The following is a 20,781-nucleotide window of genomic DNA, read 5'->3' as shown; positions in this document are numbered from 1 at the left end:
TTAAGCATAATATTTTCCACATCCATGCATGTTACTGCAAGTGTCAGAATTCCATTCTTTTTTATGGCTGATTAATATTCATATATGTGAATACACACCCATACCCACACCCACACCCCATATCTTCTTTATCCATTCATCTGTTGATGGATTGCTTGGCTATTGTCAATAGTGTTCCTTTCAACATTGGGATGCATGTATCTTTTCAATTTTTTTTTTCTGGATACATACCCAAGAATGGAACTGTTGTATCATATGGTAGATCTATTTTTAGCTTTTTGAGGAACCTCCATACTGTTTCCCATAGGGGCTGCACCAGTTTACATTCCTATAAACATTTATGAAGTTTCCCTTTTCTCCACATCCTTTCCACCATTTGTTATTTGTAGACATTTTGATAAAGGCCATTGTGATAGGTGCGAGGTGATATCTCATGGTGGTTTTGATTTGCATTTGTCTGATGATTAACAGTGTTGAGCATCTGTTCATGTGCCTGTTGGCCATCTGAATATCTCCTTAGGAAAAATGTCTATTCTGGTCTCTTCCTGTTTTTAATTGGGTTGTTTGTGCTTTTTAAAAAATGCTGAGTATTATGAGCTTTTTGTATATTTTGGATATTAACCCATTGTTGGTCATATCATTTGCAAATATTTTCTCCCATTTCATAGGCTGTCTTTTCATTTTGCCTGTCTGTGGTTTCCTTTGCTGGACAAAAGTGTTTAAGTTTGATTATGTTCCTTGTTTATTTTTACTTTTCTTTGTTTTGCCTTAGGAGACCGATCCAAAAAGATATTGCTACAGTTTATGTCAAAGAGTATTCTGCCTATGTTCTCTTCTAGGAATTTTTTTGGTATCATGTCTTATATTTATGTCTTTAAGTCACTTTGAGTTTATTTTTATGCATGGTCTGGGGGACTGTTCTGATTTCATTCTTTTACATGTAGCTGTACAATTTTCCCAGCACCACTCTTTTCTCAATTGTGGATTTATTTATGGGCTCTCTATTCTGTTCCATTGAGCTATATGTCTGTTATTGTGCTAATTCCAGGCTGTTTTGATTACTGAAGTTTTGTAGTATTGTCTGGAGTCTAGAAGGATTATGCCTCCAGGTTTCTTCTTCTTCCTCAGGATTGCGTTGATAATTCTGGGTCTTTTGTGATTCCACACAAATTTTAGGTTTATTTGTTCTAGTTCAGTGAAATACGTTCTGAGTATTTCAGTAGGGATCACAGTAAATATGTAGAATGCTTTGGGTTGTACAGCCCTTAGACAATATTAATTTTTCCAATCTAAGAACATAGGATATCTTTCCATTTCTTTGTATCATCTTGCATTACCTTTATCAGTGCTTTATGGTTTTTAGCATATAGGTCTTTCACATCCTTGGTTAAGTTTATACCTAGCTATATTTTATTCTATTTTATAATCTGGTATGATTTTATTTTATTTTTATTGAAGTACAGTCAATTACAATGTGAATCTCTGGTGTACAGGACAATGTCCCAGTCATGCATATATGTACATATATTCATTTTAATTTTTTTCCATTAAGCATTATTACAAGATATTGAACATAGTTCCCTGTGCTATACAAAAGAAACTTTTTTAAAGTCTATTTTTATATACAGTGGCTAGCATTTGTAAATCTCAAACCCTGAAATTTATCCCTTTCCACCCCCTTTCCCCAGTAACCATAAGACTGTTTACTAAGTCTGCAAGTCTGTTTCTGTTTTGTAGATGAGTTCATAGTGTCCTTTTTTCTCTTTTTTTGTTTAGATTCCACATATAAGTAATATCATACAGTATTTTTCTTTTCTCTTTCTGGCTTACTTCACTTAGAATGATGATCTCTAGGTCCATCCATGTTGCTGGCAAATGGCATTATTTTATTCTTTTTTATTGCAGAGTAGTATTTCATTGCATAAATATACCACAACTTCTTTATCTGGTCATCTGTTGATGAACATTTAGGTTGCTTCCGTGTCTTGACTGTTGTATACAGTGCTGCTATGAACATTGGTGTGCATGTATCTTTTTGCATTAGAGTTCCCTCCAGATATATACTCTGGTGTGATGTTAAGCGGTACTGTTATTTCACTTTCTTTTTCTGCTATTTTATTGTTAGTGTAAAGAAGTGCAACAGATTTCTGTATATTAATCTTGTACCTTACTACATTACTGAATTCATTTGTTCTAATGATTTTTGTGTGAAGTCTTCAGGTTTCTCTATATAGAGTACCATGTCACCCACAAATAGTGAGTTTTACCCCCTCCCTTCCAATTTGGGTACATTTGTTTCTTTTTCTTGTCTGACTGATGTGGCAAGGACTTTAAATGCTATGTTGAGTAGAAGTGGTGAGAATGGGCATCCTCATCTTGTTCCTTGAATTTAGTGATACACTTTCAACTTTTCACTGTTGAGTGTAGTGTTGGCTCTGGGTTTGTTGTAAATGGCTTTTTATTATGTTGAGATTTGTTCCCTCTATACCTGCTTTGGTGAGAGTTGTCATCAGTGGATGTTGAATTTTATCAAATGCTTTTTCTGCATCTATTGAGATGATCATGTGGTTTTTGTGTTTTGTTAATGTGCTGTATCACATTGATTGATTTGTGTATATTGAACCATCCTGGGAATGAATCCAACTTGATCATGGTGTATGATCCTCTTTCTGTTGGATTCAGTTTGTTAATATTTTGTTGAGGATTTTTGTGTCTATATTCATAAAAAAATACTGGCCTATAATTTTCTTTATTTTTGTAGTCTTTGTCTGGTTTTAGTATCAGAATGATGGTGGCTTCGTGGCATGACTTTGGGAGTGTTCCCTCCTTTTCAATCTTTTGGAAAAGTTTCAGAAGGATAAATATAAGTTCTTCTTTGTTTATTTGGTAGAATTTCCCAGTGAAGCTGTTCAGCCCTGGATTTTGCTTTCAGGGAGTTTTGTTTTTATTACAGATTGTATTTCACTTCTACTGATTGGTCTATTCAAATTAATCTGTTTCTCTTTGACTCAGTTTTGGCAGGCTGTTTCTAAAAAATTACCCACTTCTTCTAGGTTGTCTAATTTGTTGGCATGTAACTATTGTAGTATTTTATTACAGTTTTTTTTCCTATTTCTGTGGTATCAATAGTTGTTTCTCCTCTTTCATTTCTTATTTTATTTGGGTCCTCTCCCTTTTCTTCTAGGTGAGCTGGTCTAGAGGCTTATTGATTTGGTTTGGCTTTTCAAAAACCTAGCTCTTGGTTTTATTGATCCTTTGTATTTCTTTTTATCTCTATTTTGTTTATTTCCTCTCTGATCTTTATTCTTTCCTTCCTTATACTGACTTTGGGTTTTGTTTGTTCTTCTTTTTCTAATTCTTTTACGTGGTATATTAGGTTGTTTGAGATTTTTCCTTTTTTTTTTGTGGAAATCCTACATTACAATGAACTTCCCTCTTAGAACTGCTTTTGCTGCATCCCAGAGATTTTGTGAGGTTGTGTTTCATTGTCATTTGTCTCAAGGTATTTTCTGATTTCTTCTTTGATTTTATCATTGACCCATTGGTTTTGTAGTAGAATGCTATCTAGTGTATATGTGTTCATTTTTTCCCGTTGTCTTTCTTTCTGTGGTTGATTTCTAGTTTCATACTGTTGTGGTCAGAAAAGATGCTTGCAATTTTTATCCTCTTAAATTTGTTGGGGTTTATTTTGTAACCTAGTATATGTGGTCTATTCTAGAGAATGTTCCATGCAGTCTTGAAAAGAATGTGCATTCTGGGCTTTTTTGGACATAGTGCCCTGAAGATATCAGTTAAGTCCAACTGGCTTATTTTGTCCTTTAGGCCCTCTGTTGCCTTATTGATTTTATGTCTGGAAGGTCTGTCTATTGATGTGAGTGGGGTGTTAAAGTCTTCTGTTATTGTTTTCTTGTCTGTTTCTCCCTTTATGTCTGTTAGTATTTGTTTTTAGTATTTGTATTTGGATGTTCTTAAATTGGGTCTATATATCATAACAAGTATAATATCCTCTTCTTTTATTGACCCCTTACCATTGTGCAATATCCTTCTTTGCCTTTCTTTATGAACTTTGTTTTAAAGCCTGTTTTGTCTGATATAAGTATCGCTACCTTCACTGTCTTGTAGTTTCTATTTGCATGAAATATCTTCTTCCATCCCCTCACTTTCAGTCTGTATGGTTTTCACCCTGAAGTGAGTCCCTTGTAGGCAGCATATTGTTGGTCCTTTTTTTAGAATCTAATCTGCCACTGTATATTTTTTGATTGAAGCATTTAATCAATTGACATTATAGCAATTGTTGATAGGTATGTGCTTTTTTCATGTTAAACCCTGTTATCTGTTTGACTTTGTAATTCTTCTTTCATCATTTCTTCATTTTGTTTTTCCTTTTATGGTTTGATGATTTCATTTTGTATTATGCTTGAGTTCCTTTCTTTTTGGTGTTTGTGAATCTTCTGTATGTTTTCAGTTAGTGGTTACCCTGGTTTTCAAGTTTGTTGACCCATAACTGTATCTACTTTTTTTAAACTGATGGTCATGTGAATTCAAACACATTCTAAAAGATCTACATTTTTACCACCCTATCCCCAAATTATGTATTTTGTTGTCCTAGTTTACATATTGGTGTTTATCCTTTTGCTGTTAATTGTAGTTATAATTGCTTTCACAAAAATAATTTATTTGTTTTGAATCTGTGTTGTATTCTCTTATTTAAGTATCATCAATCCTTTTATTTATTTGCCTTCCCTATTGTGATTTTTCTTTTCTGGTGGATTCTTGCATCTTTTCCATTTAGAAATGACCCTTCAACATTTTTTTTTAGGGTAGGTTTAGTATTACTGAATTCTTACAGTTTTTGCTTGTCTGAGAAGTTTTTTTATTTCTCCTTCTATTCTAAATGATAATCTTGCTGGGCAGAGTATCCTAGGTTGCAGGTTTTTCCCTTTCAGTACATTAGATATATCATGCCACTCTCTTCTGACCTGCAAAATTTCTGCAGAGAATTAGCTGATAGCCTTATGGGTATTCCCTTGTATACAACTGCTTTTCTCTTGATACCTTTTCTCTTGATACTCTATTTTTAACTTTTGCCATTTTAGTTATGCTATGTTTTGGTGTTTCGTTTCATCTTGTTTGAGACTCTGTGTGCTCCTGTACCTAAATATCTGTTCACTTTTTTAGTTTTCAGCTATAAGTTCCTCAAGTATTTTTTGATCCCCCCCTTCCTTCTGCAACCCCTATAATGTGAAAGTTGGAATCCTTAATTTTATACTAGAGATCTGTTAAATTACACTCTTCTTTAAAATGTGTTTTTCTTCCTGCTGTCTGATTCAGTGATTTCCATTATTCTGTCTTCCAGTTCATTTTTGTGTCTTCTGTATCACTAAGTCTGTTGTTTATTTCATCTGGTGTGTTTTTTATTTAAGCTATTGAGTCATTCATTTCTGGTTGAGTCTTTTTTTTATATTTTCTAATTTCTTGTTAAAATGTTCAGTGTTGAAATCAATTATTTCCCCTTATTCAGTTAACTTTTTTATTACCTACATATGAATTCTATATCTGATTTAGTCTTTATTTCTGTTTCATTATTTATTTTCACAGGGTTCCTTTTGCTTTTTAATCGAGAGTAGTTCCTCTGACTTTTTATTTTGCTTAACTTTCTCTCTGCCTCTACAAGCTGAGATGAGACAGTTACCCACTGCAGTCTTGAAATGGGTGTTCTTGTGTGGGACCATCCCCATGCAAACTGCATGTGCCCAGGGCCTTTTGTGGGAGAGCTGGATTTGATGTTGTTGCAACTCACACCTTTCCTCAGGGTGTACTGGTAGCTATCAGCTTGGTAGGAGGTGGGGCTGGAGATGGAGGAGCTAGAGCTGGCACCAGATCTGAGGCAGGACATCCTTTGGCTCAGTGGTCATCAGTGCCGTTAGGGGTGTGGTCTGCTCCCAAGCTGCCATAGCAGAAGTCCTGAGGGTCAAGCTTAGGCTGGCTCTGTTCCTGTAAGTGCATTTTTCCCCTCCTCCCTGCACAGGCCCTTTTCCCCAGAGGAGTGGATAGCTGAAGCAGATGTGGTCCATATATGGACAGAGGTTCAGTGCACTGCTTGTGTAGGCATCTGCCACTCCACTCAGATATTTGATGCACCTTTGTTGCATTGCATTAAGTTGAAGTATGTTTCTCATAACTTGTCAGAGCATAGGTGATTCTTCTCTCACTAAAAAAAAAAAAAGAAAAAAAACCAAAAAAAACTGATAAGAAATTGGCTCTACCAGTCTGAAAAGGCTACAAACTGTATGATTCCCACCAAATCATATCCTGGAAAAGGCACAGCTACAGAAATGATAAAAAGATCATGGTTTCAAGGGGTTTGGGGAGAGGGAGGGAGGGAGGAATGAATAGATGGAGCACAAGGGATTTTAGGGCAATGAAATTATTCTGTATGATACTATAGTGGTGGCTACATGTGATTATGCATTTGTCAAAGCCCATAGAATGTACAACATCAAGAGTGAACCCTGATGTAAACTATGGAATTTGGTTGATAATAATGTACCCATGTTCATTCATCGACTGTACCAATTATGCCTCACTGATGAGGGATGTTGAGGGAAGGGGAGTATATACGTGTGGGTGGGGAGGGCTATGTGTGAGCTCTGTATTTTGTTCAATTCTGCTGTGAACCTGAAACTGCTCTAAAAGAATAAAGTCTATTAAAAATTTTAAAAAGAAAAATAAATTGACTTGATTACAGTAGAGAAAAAAACAAGGTTGAAGTTTATTCATGGCTCCCCTTTGTAGGGTCTAATGCCTCTTCCACTAGGTGGAAGGTGCTGAGACCAAGTTGCAAAATGATCATTAAATCGAGAATTTTAGGGTAGGGCAAATGAGTGATGTTAATAACACTGGGGAATTAAGGAAAAATATAGTCAACTTAAATGCAAAACTCATCTCATTTTATAGGAAGAGTGATAATTTCTTCTTCAAGAGAGCAGAACTAAAGCATGGAAAATATTAAATGTAAAATTTTAAATGTCATTTCTTTCTAATACAAAATAAGTTGTTTTGATTTTAAATGTGACAAGAAAATCACTCAAGGTAGTAAGATTTAGGCTCGGAATCATTCTTAGAGCTTATAAACAACTGTGGCAGGAAAAGGCCTTGGTCATAGAGTGTCTGCTCTGCTCTGGTTTCAAATATGTTTATTTTCACTCTTTATTGAACTCTTGAGAGCCTCCTCAGAGAAAAGTACCTTTATGTTCACACGTGAACCAGAGTAGGGTATAGGTTTTCAGTAAGTGTTAGTCACAATCCAAGTCAAATAAATCCTTCTAATTCTGTTTTCAGGGACTTCACTGGTGGAATAGGATCAAGACCAAGACCAGGTAATTTAGTGTTGGAGGCAGTAAAATCATCCATACCTCCCTGAAATTCAATGTATTGTATGTTAAAGTCTCATATCTTTCCCCCTTTTATTTCTTCAGCTTTGCTGCCTCTTGACCTGCTTCTGAAAGTGCCACCCCTCATGCTCAGGGCTCATGTTAAGGAGCTAGAGGCCGAGGTAGTGACAGGGTGGCAGGCCCACAGCCTCCCTGCTGTGATTCTTCACAGTCTCAGACACCATGGTAGTACCCGTTAGGTCAAGTTGATGTCAGATGCACGTGGGTGGAGAAGGTTGATGGTTGGGCCTGAAATGTCTGAATGATGCTTGGGAGGTAATTTTCCTACAAAGAGCAGGAGAGTTGTGTTTCATTTTCCACCATTATTAGTTTGGCAAGTTAACAGAGTCTAAATGCTTTCTGTGTTCACTTATTTAATGAGCTAGTGTAGGTTGTTTTTCTAAAAGCTGCATTTTTGCTTTGGTAGGAATGTTAGCCAGTTGAATTTTGAGGCTGACAGTGCATAGCTACTAACAAAAAGTAGTAATTGTGTTTTACATACATACTTATGTGAGCCCTACACCTAATGATACAAGAGAGTAAAGTGTATCTTTTTCTTATCTCCTTTACTCTGACACAGATACTTCTTTACAGTTAGTAAATTTGATTAAAACAATATTATATATTGTTTCTCAAGGAATGTAAAATTTATGGATTCTTAAGATATAAAATTTTACAGTAATGGTTTGAGAAAAAAAGTATGTGAATTAATATTTCTAATTTCTGTTAAAGAGGACCAAAGTTCAACAGTAATAGTAAGTTTTTAGTTAAACCTGGACAATTCAGGGAAAAAAATTAGTGATTGTTCTTTAAACATATGTATGAGTGTATGACTGTCGAGTATAATGTTCTATTTTACTACTTTGGTTAATTCAGAATTATTTCTGGGTACTGTTTTCACTTTGGCTTCCTTAATTCACATTTTTTTGTAGAGTTAACAGGTATAGTGAACATAGGAGATGTGAATTGATTTACTGTAATATTAGTCCGTGTCTCCACATTTATTAAATGTGCTTTGGAAGAGTTACTGACAGTTTGGGGCCATTTACACCATCAGCATAGATGCGAAAAAAAGATGGCTTTGTTATTAAGATGTTCAAAACTATCTGTTGACCATGCTCTACGCCTGCTATTTTGGCATAAGGTAAGTTCATAACATAATCATGAAGCTAAAATGATTGTTGATTGGCTTTGTAATAGTGAGAACAGAACACATACATAGATAAGCAATTTCAAGTTCTGTTGTGACTCCTAATAGAAATTGCTTTTAATGAAGGGAGTGTTGGGTTTGAGACTTGGCTTGATGTCAGTGATCTTTGGATATTTAAACAAACCATTTAGCACTGTTCACATGTAATATATTTCTTAGACCTACAGTTTGTAATACTGTCTAATTTTTAAAAATTTACTGATTCATGTATTTTTATTTAAAATAATACATAAATATATAAAATATATATTATATATATATAGCATCTTAATTGTTGTCAGTGAATGCTGAAGTTTCCCTATAAAGGATGATTAGTTTCTACTAATACTAGAGAATACAATGTGATGCATATGGGAAAATTTGGGTTACTATCTATGAATTATCTCACTTTCAAATAAAAAAGCCAAAGTCTTTGTTTTCTTTCATCTTAATACAAAATGGTTTTTCTCCATATTATAGAAGTCATACATTTTTAAATGCTGCAGGTAAACTTGGACTATTGGTTGCTTTATCAAGTCATAAAAAACTGGTACCAGCCCCTTCCACTTCGATTTCCTCATCTGCAAACCACACTTCATTCCATTATGCATAACCAACAGCTAGGGTCGTGTATTGCCTGAATGTTCTGAGGGAAAAAAAAAGGGTTGGGGAGGAGAGAATTTTGTCAAAACCTGGACATGCTACCAAGACTGTAACTAGTGCATGAGCATCATTTTCTGTGTGAACAAAGGTAGGAACTGTTATCTTAGAGGGCCAGGTGGCTGTGTTGGAACGTGATCTTGCCTGTGTTGACCTGTAATTGCGCACTTCTGGCTCATGCTGTGGTGATACAGCAGTACTTTGTGCACTGCCAAACTCCCGTAGCTTGGTTAGCTTTTGCATCTGTAGTGCTGAACGTAGTATTTTCCCACCACAGTATTTTCTCCTGGAGAATTCTGAGCTTCTTCAAGAGAACTGACTTTCAGAGAAAAAAGTTCCCTCTAGTAGGAATAAAGGGAGCCAGTATGACTCTGTTAGTGATGGTAGCATATCCCAGGAAAAACTAGGCCTGGGAGGGGCCAGGTGATATGAACTAAACCAAATGCATATGTTCTTTTTTGATCACAAATTCGGGGGGGGGAATAAACCGGTCTGTAAAACATTTCCCCAAAACTGAACTTAATTTTTCTATTGAGACCCTATTTCACACATCAGAAAACATAATCAGTTAGCCTACAGGCAAATCACAGCCCACATTTCCATTCGGGCCTGTGTCCCATTTACATGAAGGCAGGACCTCTGTAGCACTTACTCTGTCCATTCACCTCCCCAGGGCCTGGGAGGGCTGGCCTGTTCGTCCCCACCTCTCCAGATGTGGAGATGTGGGAGCTGAGCAGAGCCCTGCTGCTCTGACACCCCAGGAAGCCATCTTTACTGCCCTGTTCCATCCTGTGTCATATGACACAGGGCACTTCTGCATGGCTGACCCCCCAGAGTTCCCTGTGGGGACCAGGCCCCAGACTTACCACTCTTGAACCCCCAGACTTAGAGAGAATCCCATCAGCCACTCTGCCCATCTCACAGCCCCCACCCCAGGCTTGGCCCAAAGTGAGCTCGAACTTGAATCTTTTCTGACACTCTCTTTTCTTCTCCTTGTTCCTTCATCCTCCCTCCTCGGAGAAGCTTTCTCTTACCCAGAAGGGGCAGGAAGAGGAGTTTGTTCAGCTGTAGGTCTGTTGACTCTCTCTGCCTTTTGCTTAGACATTGCTTTTTAAAGCCCAGGAATGTACCCTCTCTGTTCCCTGGCTCCTCTCTCCTCCCCGTCTTGGGGAGGTGCTAGCCTCACGCTCTGCTTCTTGATGATGGGAGTCTTCTGAGGTCAAAAGTGAGTGTGAGAAATAATACAGCAGTGAATGTTCCACATAGCATCTTGCCATGTGTATTAGGTAGTCATTTTAAGGGACTTAGCAACTTTAAAAATGCTCAGATGATATATTTTGAAAAAAAATAATGAAAGACACAGAGTTTGGAAATGGAGGAAACCCTAATCCGTACACACGCACAGATTCAGCCCATTGTATAAAGATGATTCTACCAGAATTCAAGATTGAAGGGCCTCAAAGCAGCCTTGCTTCTTTGGCCTTTAAACAGCTAGTTCCTGAGGCTGGAATGAAAGGAGGTGTTACTCCCAAAGGGGCAGGGAAAAGACCCCAGTTCTTGTATTACTCGAAAGATAAGAATACAGACAGTAGATGGTGGTTTGTGCAGAAAAGATTGTAAAGGATTTATTTAGGGAAGGGAAAGTACACCCCTAAGAACAGGAGGCAGGCTGATCCAAGGGCAGATAGCAATGGTCTTTGTCCCTCCTCTTTTACCCTCACTTAGAGGTGATCTTTTGATTGACAGCTCTTGCCCCTGGAATGCCCAGTCATGTTTATCCCCTTTGCACATGTCCTTACCCATGATACACACAGAGAAACCCATGGGGGGGCCTAAGCTGCAGTGCCAATTATATTACAGTGAGCACCGGGTCATGTCAGGTTAGGTCCTTGTCACTGCCATGCAGTTACACCATTGGGTTCTTACCGGTTCCTTGCTGGCACTCACTTAGAGGAAGTAAAATCCGTTTATGCTGGAGGTGGGCATAACACCATCTTCTGGACCAACCTCCCCCTCCCCACCCATCTGCCCAGTGCCCCCAGTTGTCTAGATACCAAACAGAAGGGCTGAGGCTTTGATGCAGCTTCCTGCTGTCCCATGGGAAGTTCTGCCAGGGAGCACACGGTGGGGGCACTGGGCCCAGACTGTCGAGTCTCTTGCTTATCATTTCTCCTTACTGTGGAGCTACTGGTGGTCTGTGTTGGGAAGGATTCCATGCCTCCCCCACCTCCACTCCCGCCATCATCTCTCTCACTTCCTCCCCACTCTCCTCCAAGAGAGTCGTTCTCTCAGTGACTCAGGTCGGAGCTTCAGCCCCTCCTGGGCTCCTGCTCCCCACAGTCACCATGTGCTGCTCCACACGGGCCTGGCTTCGGCTCCAGCCTCTTCTCATGAGATCATCTTGCCTGACGTCACAGTCTCATATGGCCCCTGACTACCCCTTCAGCTCACCCAGGACTGTACCTCTCCATGGTCCTGAACGCAGGACAGACTGGGCACTTGGCTGACTCCTGTCCTTTGCTGGAACTTCCTCTCACTCAGAAGCTGCCACTAAAATAGACCTTCCCTCACACCAAACCTCAGTCATACACCTATTGAAATTGTACTCATTCTTCATGGTCTTCTCAAATGGGACTTTGGCATCAACTCTCTGTCCCCCACCCTGTGGTTCTCCAGGTGGACCTCCCGAGAACCCCTTGTGAGTTCAGTGTTCTTGGCCCAACTTCTGGTGCCTTCCACACTGTTGTGCAGAGATTGACTGCTGAGCATTTGTAGATTTAAACTACAGTTGAGTTCCTTTATTGCATTTTACAAAAGGAAAGGAAAGAGGCCAGAGCAAATCTGTTCACCGTCCTTAAGTTTACAAGGTTGTACGGTCTTTCAGCATGGTGGTTCGTCCCATATTGAGAAACCCATGTATGTTTTGGCCCCATTCACAAAGGGAAAATATTTTTTACTTTTTCAAGGAGCTCCTGCTTGAAACTCTCTTCCCTAGTTGTTCAAAAATTCCCAACGCTTAGCAGAGAGAATTCAGAAATAGGCTGGTACTACACTTTGGTCAACTGGGGGAATGTATGTAATCCATCTTTTATTCAACTTATAGTACTTAACAGCTCCGGGCTTGTGTTGTGAATTGTAGTTTCAGGAGATGGGATATATAATATAAATCATGCCTCAAAGCACCAGGAATGGGCAACTAACTTGGCCACCGTAATGTGCCATGAGACGATAAGGCAGACTGGTGTGCACTGCACAGCTGCAGAGACCCCACACTTCCAGTTTATTACATGTACCTGTTTTCCAAAAAGATTTGACCATTAAATGTTCAAAGGTACAGGTAAAACATGTTAAACACAGCAACTCCTTTTAAGAAGAGGAATAGTATTTCAGGCCTGGGAAGGAGCATAAATATTATTTCATATTTGAAGTAACCCGAGGAAATGTCCATGATTTCACAGTCTCCCAGTGCTGAGTCAGGAGGCTGAGTCAGGGTAGTGTTAAGGGGCCGCCTCGTTTCATATCCCAGCTCTGCAGTCTTGGTTGGACAGTTCTCTTAATCTCAGTCATCTATAAAATGAGGATAAAAATGACTACTTTCAGAACGGTTCTTAGGATGACATGAGATGAAATGTGTAAAACCCTCCCCCGCACCTTGCCCAAGTCCATGCTAGCAAAGCACTGGTCTTCCTCCGGGTCCTCCTGCCACCCCAGAGGGAAATGCTGGCTGTCTAATGTCATGCTTATGCTAGTAAATACAATTTTTGACACTTTAAGTAAATTGCCTCTTACAGTGAATTTCGTACTTTCCTTCTAAGTTTTAAAAACGTAATAAGGTTCACTATTTTAACAAAACTATAAAAGGAACATGGAGTATTCCAATTTTAAACTTGGATCTCATTTAAATTTTAATGAGACCAAATACTGTCTATCTTTTGCAATAGGAACCACATAGATATGAATCATGGACATACTCTGTAGATCTGACATTGCAATATGGTCAGCTTCTATGATGTCTTTTTAAGGGAAGTTTGTTTTAATAAAAATAGAATAATATTGTCTATGTAAACACAGGTTGCAATGTTTTTGAGTATTTAGGATGCATAGTATTTTCAGTGTGCTAAACTGAAAGATTGAGAGAATGCTTTAAAACTCAAAATGATGTGGCTAACGTTTGCTGCAATCTTGGTAGTTACTAACATTTAACTAAAGAACACAAATTTTAAAAGATATCTATGTGAATTTTTATCATTTTTGCTTTCCTAAAATCATTAAGACCTAAATAAATACACATTTTGGGATGGGGAATAAAAAAAAAGAGCAATGATTTAATAAGATAGAAAAGGAGGAATAATAATTCTCCTACCCAGTATTAGCTGAAGTTGTTCAGGAAATCAAGAGGACGTGCAAACGTTACAGCCAGACTCCCATCACTACAAGTCTCAGATTTAACTCTTTCTCCCCAACTCTAACCCCTGTGATCACTCACATCTCAGTAATCCTGCCAGAGCAGCCCAGAGTGCTAAAGTAGTCATGATATCCTGTCTTGTCATGATACGGCAGCAGCAGGGACCTGAGACACTGTTTTGGTGGCAAGATTACAAATTGCCTGTAGTCTAGGTAATGGGGTTGGGAACTGCCCTTTAATTTGAAAAGAAATAGCAGATTAGGTAAAAACACAAGTAAAGTGTAAAATACAATAAAGGGAGTAGTAATCAGACAATGTAAAGTGTATTTACAAATCAGTAAGAAAAAAGAAGCTTGGGACCCAAACAGAAAATTCACCAAAGTGCAGTAAACCTCATCAGCATTCAGATAAATGCAAAATAAAACAAAATCAGATTTGCAGAATCGAAGCATTTGATAATAGTGTTGATCAAGGTGTAGAAAAATGGATTGTCTTCTGGTCAGAGTGCAAATTGATTTATCCACTTTAGAGTGTATTTGTTAAAATAGGAAATATCTATACTCAGCTATTTAATTTCTCCTCATTTACTCTAAAAGACTTCTTGTGCTTATGCACAATGCAGCATGTGCATGTATACTCACTGTAGCATCACTTAGAACAAAATTAAAAGCAAGCTAAGTTCCCAGAAGTGGCTGAGAAACTATGATGCATTCAGAACACATCATACTGCTCAGTAGCAGTTATAAATAATGAGCTGTAACTGCGTGTTGACAAGAAGAATCTTTGTGACAGACTGAAGATAAACACTGTAATGGGGGAGGGTATAGCTCTGTGGTAGAGTGCATGCCTCGCCTGCATTAGTCTTGGGTTCAATCCCCAGTACTTCTAGTAAGAAAATAAGTAAATAAATTAGCCTAATTACCCCCCCAAATATTTTTTTAAAAACTTGTAAAACGGTCTTATTATGTGTCACCATTTATTGCAAAAGAGGAAAGGAAAACATGAGGTAATACTATAGATTTTCTACAGCAGTGGCTTTCAAAGTCGTTTTGGAAATGACCCTCAGTAAGATACACAGTTTATATGACTGAGTGGGCCCTTACTTCATGCAGTGCACTCTGAATTTTTTCTATCCTGTTCTATTTCTTTCCATCCCATTCCATTCCCCCCCCTTTTTTTTTCCAAAATGCTGGTCATGACTCATTAAACTGATTTTAAGACTCAACCACAGACTGAAAAATACTGTTCTGAAGATACACACTTAAGTATGTCAATGGACAGAAGAGCAACCGGAAGGGAATGCGCCACGCTAACAGCAGAGATTTCTTCCAGGGGAGGTGGCTGGTGGGTGGTGGCTGCAGGGAGCCTCGAGGTGCTTCTGTGACACTTAACGTTGTTTCACATTTGTTTGGTCATTTTACAGTGGGCTGTGTAATTACATATTTTTCAGTTATTTTTTTAGAGACTAAGCAATCAAAACTGTTTTCAAAAGTCAAAGACTTACTGGGATTGACAGCGTAGTGGTCAAGGGCCTTAAGAAACATGATTTTAAGTTACATTGCATAACTGAGCAGTTCAGAAGGCAGGCGTTCCAGCTAACAATCTCTGTTTTTGCATGTAGGGCCACAGATGAGCACATTCCTGTGGCAAGGTAGAGTCAAAGCCATGTGACACCCCACTCAAAGTGTCATCACAAATCTGAGAACTCTCTGCCATGCTGTCAGATTTTAACTCATTACTTATGAACATTAAGTCCACATGCCAGGAACATAAACTAGTCAGCATAAAACTGATCAAAAACCAAGCCCTCTGGTTTCTGAAAATGCAGAGCTAATGTTCCTGTAGCAGCGTCAACTTGGCCACATTAGTTTTGGGTATCAGTCTAGACAATTACATTTTAAGAATTATTTCTGCGAAGGAGCACAAGTGTGGGAAATACAATGTACGTACATTTTGCCATCTCTGCAGGCCAGAGCAGATACCTCCAGCTCTCTGCTTTCTATTTTTGAGCTACCTTAATCCTTTCTGGTTTACCATCACATTTTTACCCTAAGGGTAATTTATTAAACCTCATCTTTTAAACGATCAAGTAGTTGATACTTAAAAGGAGTTAGATACAGTGCCTAGCAGAGGTAGATCCTTTAAATTTCAAACGTTTAAACAGGGTATTAAATGTTCACAAACTAGAGCTAGATTATTTCTTGAATGAATGTCTCAACAAACTCAGGAAAGATACCCATGAAGAAAATAACATTTCTTTTAATGTTCCATTTATTTTCTCTTTTGGGGTTTGTCTTCTAAATATAAATTTTCCTATGCTAATAAAAAAAAGTTGACTCTTTTAATGACTACCTTAAATTTTCTCTTTAAATGTTTTGAAAACTAAAGTTTTTATGCAAGCTTTTCCAGAAAGCATTTCTATAAGAATCATTTTTTCAAAATCCTAGTTGTTGCTGAAGCAATGATTGTATTCACATTTAATTTTATACAGACTGGTTGATTTCAAGGTTTTAATTTCAAGGTTGTGTGGAGGTAAGGAAAGAAAGATCTTGCACCTTTTCTTTGAATGAAGAGAAACTGGCAAGAAAAGCGTTGTTTCAGAAAGTGTGCAACTGGTTCTGGGGAGGAAGGGAAAGAGCATGAAGGTGGGGAGAGGACAGCCTACATCCATGTATCTGAAGTGTCTTCCACTTTCTCCAGTGTGGATCTGAGGGCGAGGGGAGGCAGAGGTGGCCTTGTGGCTGATCTAGGGGGCTAGGTCATTCCTTTAAATAGCTTTACATTCCTCAAAGTTAAAAACAGGTCACGTGTGACTCTGACATTTGAATCTGGGAAAGCAGCTTATATGCAATTGGACACCAGGCTAGTCTTGAACTGTGAACATGATGTGGTGCTCTGATGAGAATTCAGGAAAAATTATATGTGTCTTATTTAGACCTGAAGAGAAATGAAGGTGAAAAGTATACTTTGTGATAATCACAGGTTTGAAAGTAACATGATTTTCAAACCCTTGATTATTATAAATCAGAATTTTTTGGGTTTTTGTTTGCTAAGATTGCCTATTCAATATTTTCATTGGGTAGTTTCAATAAATTAGTTTTTTATGTTATTGAGGGCATAGTGAATTTAAAAATTTTAAGTATGATAGTCTCTTAACTGCATATATGTGAAACCTAGCTTTTCAATGACCACAGTAGCCAAGACTCCACTGACTCCTGGTGGCAGCATAATGTAATTGCAGGCAAAATTCCGAAGTGATAAAACAGTCTTTCAGATGTTATAAATGATGACATCATTATGTTACTTAGAATTCTGAGAAATAGAGGGAAGGGATTACACCTCCAGTGTCGTAAGATATTGAAGTGTTACAAGGTCTCTACATACTGTCTCACTGGTAGGATGAAACTTTTTACTTTAAAACTTTTATTTATTTATTTTTTTCAGAATTTTACCCCATTTCCCACAAATGCCACTTTTGAAGGGGAAAACCAGGGTCTTAACTAACTGGAGAATTTGTCATCCACAGCATCTGCAGGAATTGCCGTGTCCCAGAGGAAAGTACGTCAGATCAGTGACCCCATCCAGCAGATCTTAATCTAGCTGCACAAAATCATCTAAATCACTCAGGTCAGTGTCCTAACTTCTTCCTTCCTTTTCATTTTAAGTTCAAGTTTGGGGCACAACTGCTGTGTGGAACTTTCCATTAGAGCCATGCTTGTTCTTACTCCCTCCAACTGCATATGACTGGGAACATTTTGGCTTAGCAAAACTGTTCCTAAATCTCAGTGACCCTAAGGTCTTGGGAAAGCAAGCACTGGCTACACATTATTTACATAAATCTGTGTCTTGATAAGCAACTTGAATGGTCATTTACCAAAGGTAATGTCCTGTTAATATGAAAATAAATTTTTAGAGACAAATAAGTGTAGACATTTGGACAAGAAAGTGACTATTATTTTGAAGTTTAAGATTTTACATCTTCATTCATTAATTTTTTTTAATTTTGACATACAATTATTAGGTGCCTGCTATGTACCAGCCACTGTTCTAGGCACTTGAGACATATCGATGAGCAAAACATAAAAACGTTGCCTCACGCTAAGTTTCAGAGAACCAGTCTGGTGATTATGTCTGTTGCCAATTGTGGCGACTCCAACTAAACATTCAAGTAGTAGAGAGAAATCCCGCCAGGCAAGTGGAAAGCTGGGCCCATTGTAAGTCTAACTTGGGCTAATACGCCTACTGCCCCCCAAAAGCAAACATAACAAAACAAACAAGAAACTATTTGAATTAGTGTATTGCAGTGACATTATAAGACCATAGGACTTAGAGTCACTTGATTGCTGGTGTCTGAGCTTCCCTAAAACCCTGTGAATTTCCTTCTTCTCAGCGAACAGTCACTCTGGTAAGCATCTGGGCGTCTCTTTGGAGAAGGCTTGGAGGAAAATTTATATTGTGTACTTACAGCAGTGCTCAGGGCCCTTCCATAAGGGGCGGCAGCTTTCCCACCAATAGAGGGGCTCTAGGACTTTGAACTGACTGAGGTCTGGAAATGGTGTGAGAGGCTGTGACTCTCCACTGAGGCAGCAGCCACTGGCATCACATTTTTGTCTGGCAGATATGGATTAAGGAATGCTCTAGTAGGCGGACCACTGTTTCCTTCACAAGAACACCCCAACCAGTTAAGTGCCATCAGAGATCTCTATGGACAAGGCATTCTTGTTAACAGGATACATCCCTGCCACCCTTTCTGGTAAATGCCCCCAACTTGTTACTGTTGGTCAGGTGCCGCCTCTTGGTCCCTGCTTCTCTGGGGTCACATCATCCCTGTTGGGATCACGTACTGACCGTGTCTTACCCAGCCTACAAAGGAGACCAGCCACAGAGGTGTTCAGGGATGCTGGTGCTGCCCTCCCGGATGTGTTTCTCAGTGCCTTCATGCAGGGAGCAGCTTCTGAGTGTTCTTGCTGAATATTGAGGGAGTGAGTTTGCAGGTCATACGTGGTAAATCCCCACCAACATTCCTGTCTCTCCACGCCTTTGAATCCCCCTCCTGTACAAGCCAGGGAAACTGGCATTTTATCCTCATTAAACACAGACCATGACTGAGTCCAAGTCTTTGTGCCCCAGCCAATCAAGTTACCACCTCCGGCTTCACAAACTAACAGATTAAATCTGGACTCTCTAGTAAGTGCACATGTATGAATGAATTCGGCCTGATCGAGTCCTATATTTTGTCCTCCTCGGCCTAACATCCTTAGAATCCACTCCTGCACGTGGTCTCTGGGATGCTTCTGATACATATTAGCCAGGTCTTGCAATTTCCTTGATGTGCTATCTGTTTCCTCCTGGGTCTTACTGTGCACCACTTCCCCTGGATCATACTGAGCTGTGACCCTAGTTACTGACTGGACCCTCCCTGTTGTGTGTCTAAGAGGGATAAGCACCCCTTTTAAAGGCAGTACCCCTCATCTGTCCCAGGGGAGGTTAGTATAGAGTTTTCAAGCAAAAAGAAGTCTTGTCTTCTCAGATGCCAAGTTTCAAGCTACTTCCACTGGCAATGATGGCTCCCAGTGACTTGGGTTTTGACTTTGTCCATTTCACCTGGGTCCCACAACATGTCCTTACTTGGAGTTTTAGTATCCTAATCTTTTTTTTCTAACTGGCACATGAGAATCTTGGTGAAGTGTGCATTCAGGTGACACTGTCATTTAGCAACCTGCTTAATTAAATTTTTGTCAGCCTTGTCAGTGCTATGGTAGCAAGAAATACATTCTGTTAGGGCTGTTGTGGAATCTCTCTTGGTCTTGGTCCATGACCTGAGCTGAGAGTTAAAGGACCCAAGCTGGTCGTTTTCTTTCTGTAAGTGCCCCAGTGCATCTGAAGGATGCACCCCTCCACCCCGAGTCCCCACGGCCTTCACATGTCCTGGTGGCCGCGTGCAGCAGCCGCTCAAGCTTCCAAGGCAGTCGCTTCAGTTGGCTCCTCATCCAGGTGACAGCCTGATTAACCGTGACACCGTGGATTAACTCTGACGCTGGGGATTACTGGCAGAAACCCCATCACTGGGCTCAGCTCCAAGGGTACAGTCAAACCAGCTTCCACATGCAGCTGAGTGGCTCCTTCTCCTGGACATTCCTGGTACCAGATCTGTTCCAGTGAGGGTCCAGTCGGGGGACAGAAACCACACAGCGATTTCCACAGGGAATGTTTCATATAAAGGACTGTTTAGGAAGTAATAATAATAACAGGGTATTATCTCCTAAGGAGAGGAAGAGAAATCTGAAGACTGTAAGAAAAGCAGAAAGGGAAGTCACTACTTACAGGGCTGAGGTCCAGACCTCACCAGAAATGTCAGAGAAATTTCCTGAGGAGCTGCTCTGTGGAACTTGCTGGAAATCAGCATGTGAACATGATGTGCGGGGGAGAGCACTCTGTGGGGACAGGGGAGGCTGCCTGTGGGTGGCTGCTGCTCCATGGAACTCTGGGAAGCTGCCTGCAGGGTTCATGCCACTGCATCTGGCTTGGGGTGAGCATGGCTAGGGGTTCCTGTTGCTGCTGACCATTCAGTGCTGTTGGACTGAGGCCAGGCAGGAGCATCCCTGGAACCAGAAAGAACCTGCGTCCTCCTCTAGCGCCCTCTGCTGATGGAGTGGAACATCCTGCTGGTTGGCGAGGGAGAGATGTTCCAGTATCACAAGCAGGGCAAGGAAGGGTGGACTTGGAGCCAAGGGGAAACAAATTGACAAGTGGCACCAGTAGCCTGGGGGACCAGGCAAGGGGCTCCCTTCTTGGGGGCCTGTGCATCTCTGACTTCTCACTGTTCCCCTTTGATTTCTGCCCAGCCTGGGGAGTAGCCAGGCTCTTATCTGTCATGTCTGGGGCTTTGTGTGTGTGTGTGTCTAGCAAATCTGCTATTCTTTTCATTACTCTGAGGGCCAGCCTTTTTGAGACTCAAGAATCTAAAATTGATTACCTTTTCTCTGTTTTCTGCTGTCAACTTCTGTCTTAGGCAATCCCACAGAATTGTCTCCCTGATTAAATGAAAGCAGGTGAAGGACATGTGATGGAGCAGAAAATTGGTCAATAAATCA

The 20,781-nt window shown here is 39.6% G+C and overlaps 1 protein-coding gene across 1 annotated transcript in view; it reads left to right on the top strand.

The window, feature by feature from the left end:
* The window catches only part of LOC140686644 (serine/threonine-protein kinase Nek10-like), a 60,097-nt gene that overhangs the window by 19,783 nt on the left and 19,533 nt on the right, over positions 1-20,781 (top strand). Inside the window, 4 exon segments of the mRNA XM_072940847.1 lie at positions 7,342-7,379; positions 7,479-7,619; positions 15,309-15,338; positions 17,214-17,314. Coding sequence (XP_072796948.1) covers positions 7,342-7,379; positions 7,479-7,619; positions 15,309-15,338; positions 17,214-17,314 — 310 coding nt within the window.

This window comes from Vicugna pacos, chromosome 17 (assembly GCF_048564905.1).
Source record: "Vicugna pacos chromosome 17, VicPac4, whole genome shotgun sequence".
NCBI lineage: Eukaryota > Metazoa > Chordata > Mammalia > Artiodactyla > Camelidae > Vicugna > Vicugna pacos.
Note: the sequence above shows the minus strand (reverse complement) of the source record. Positions and strands in the feature narration are given on the sequence as shown.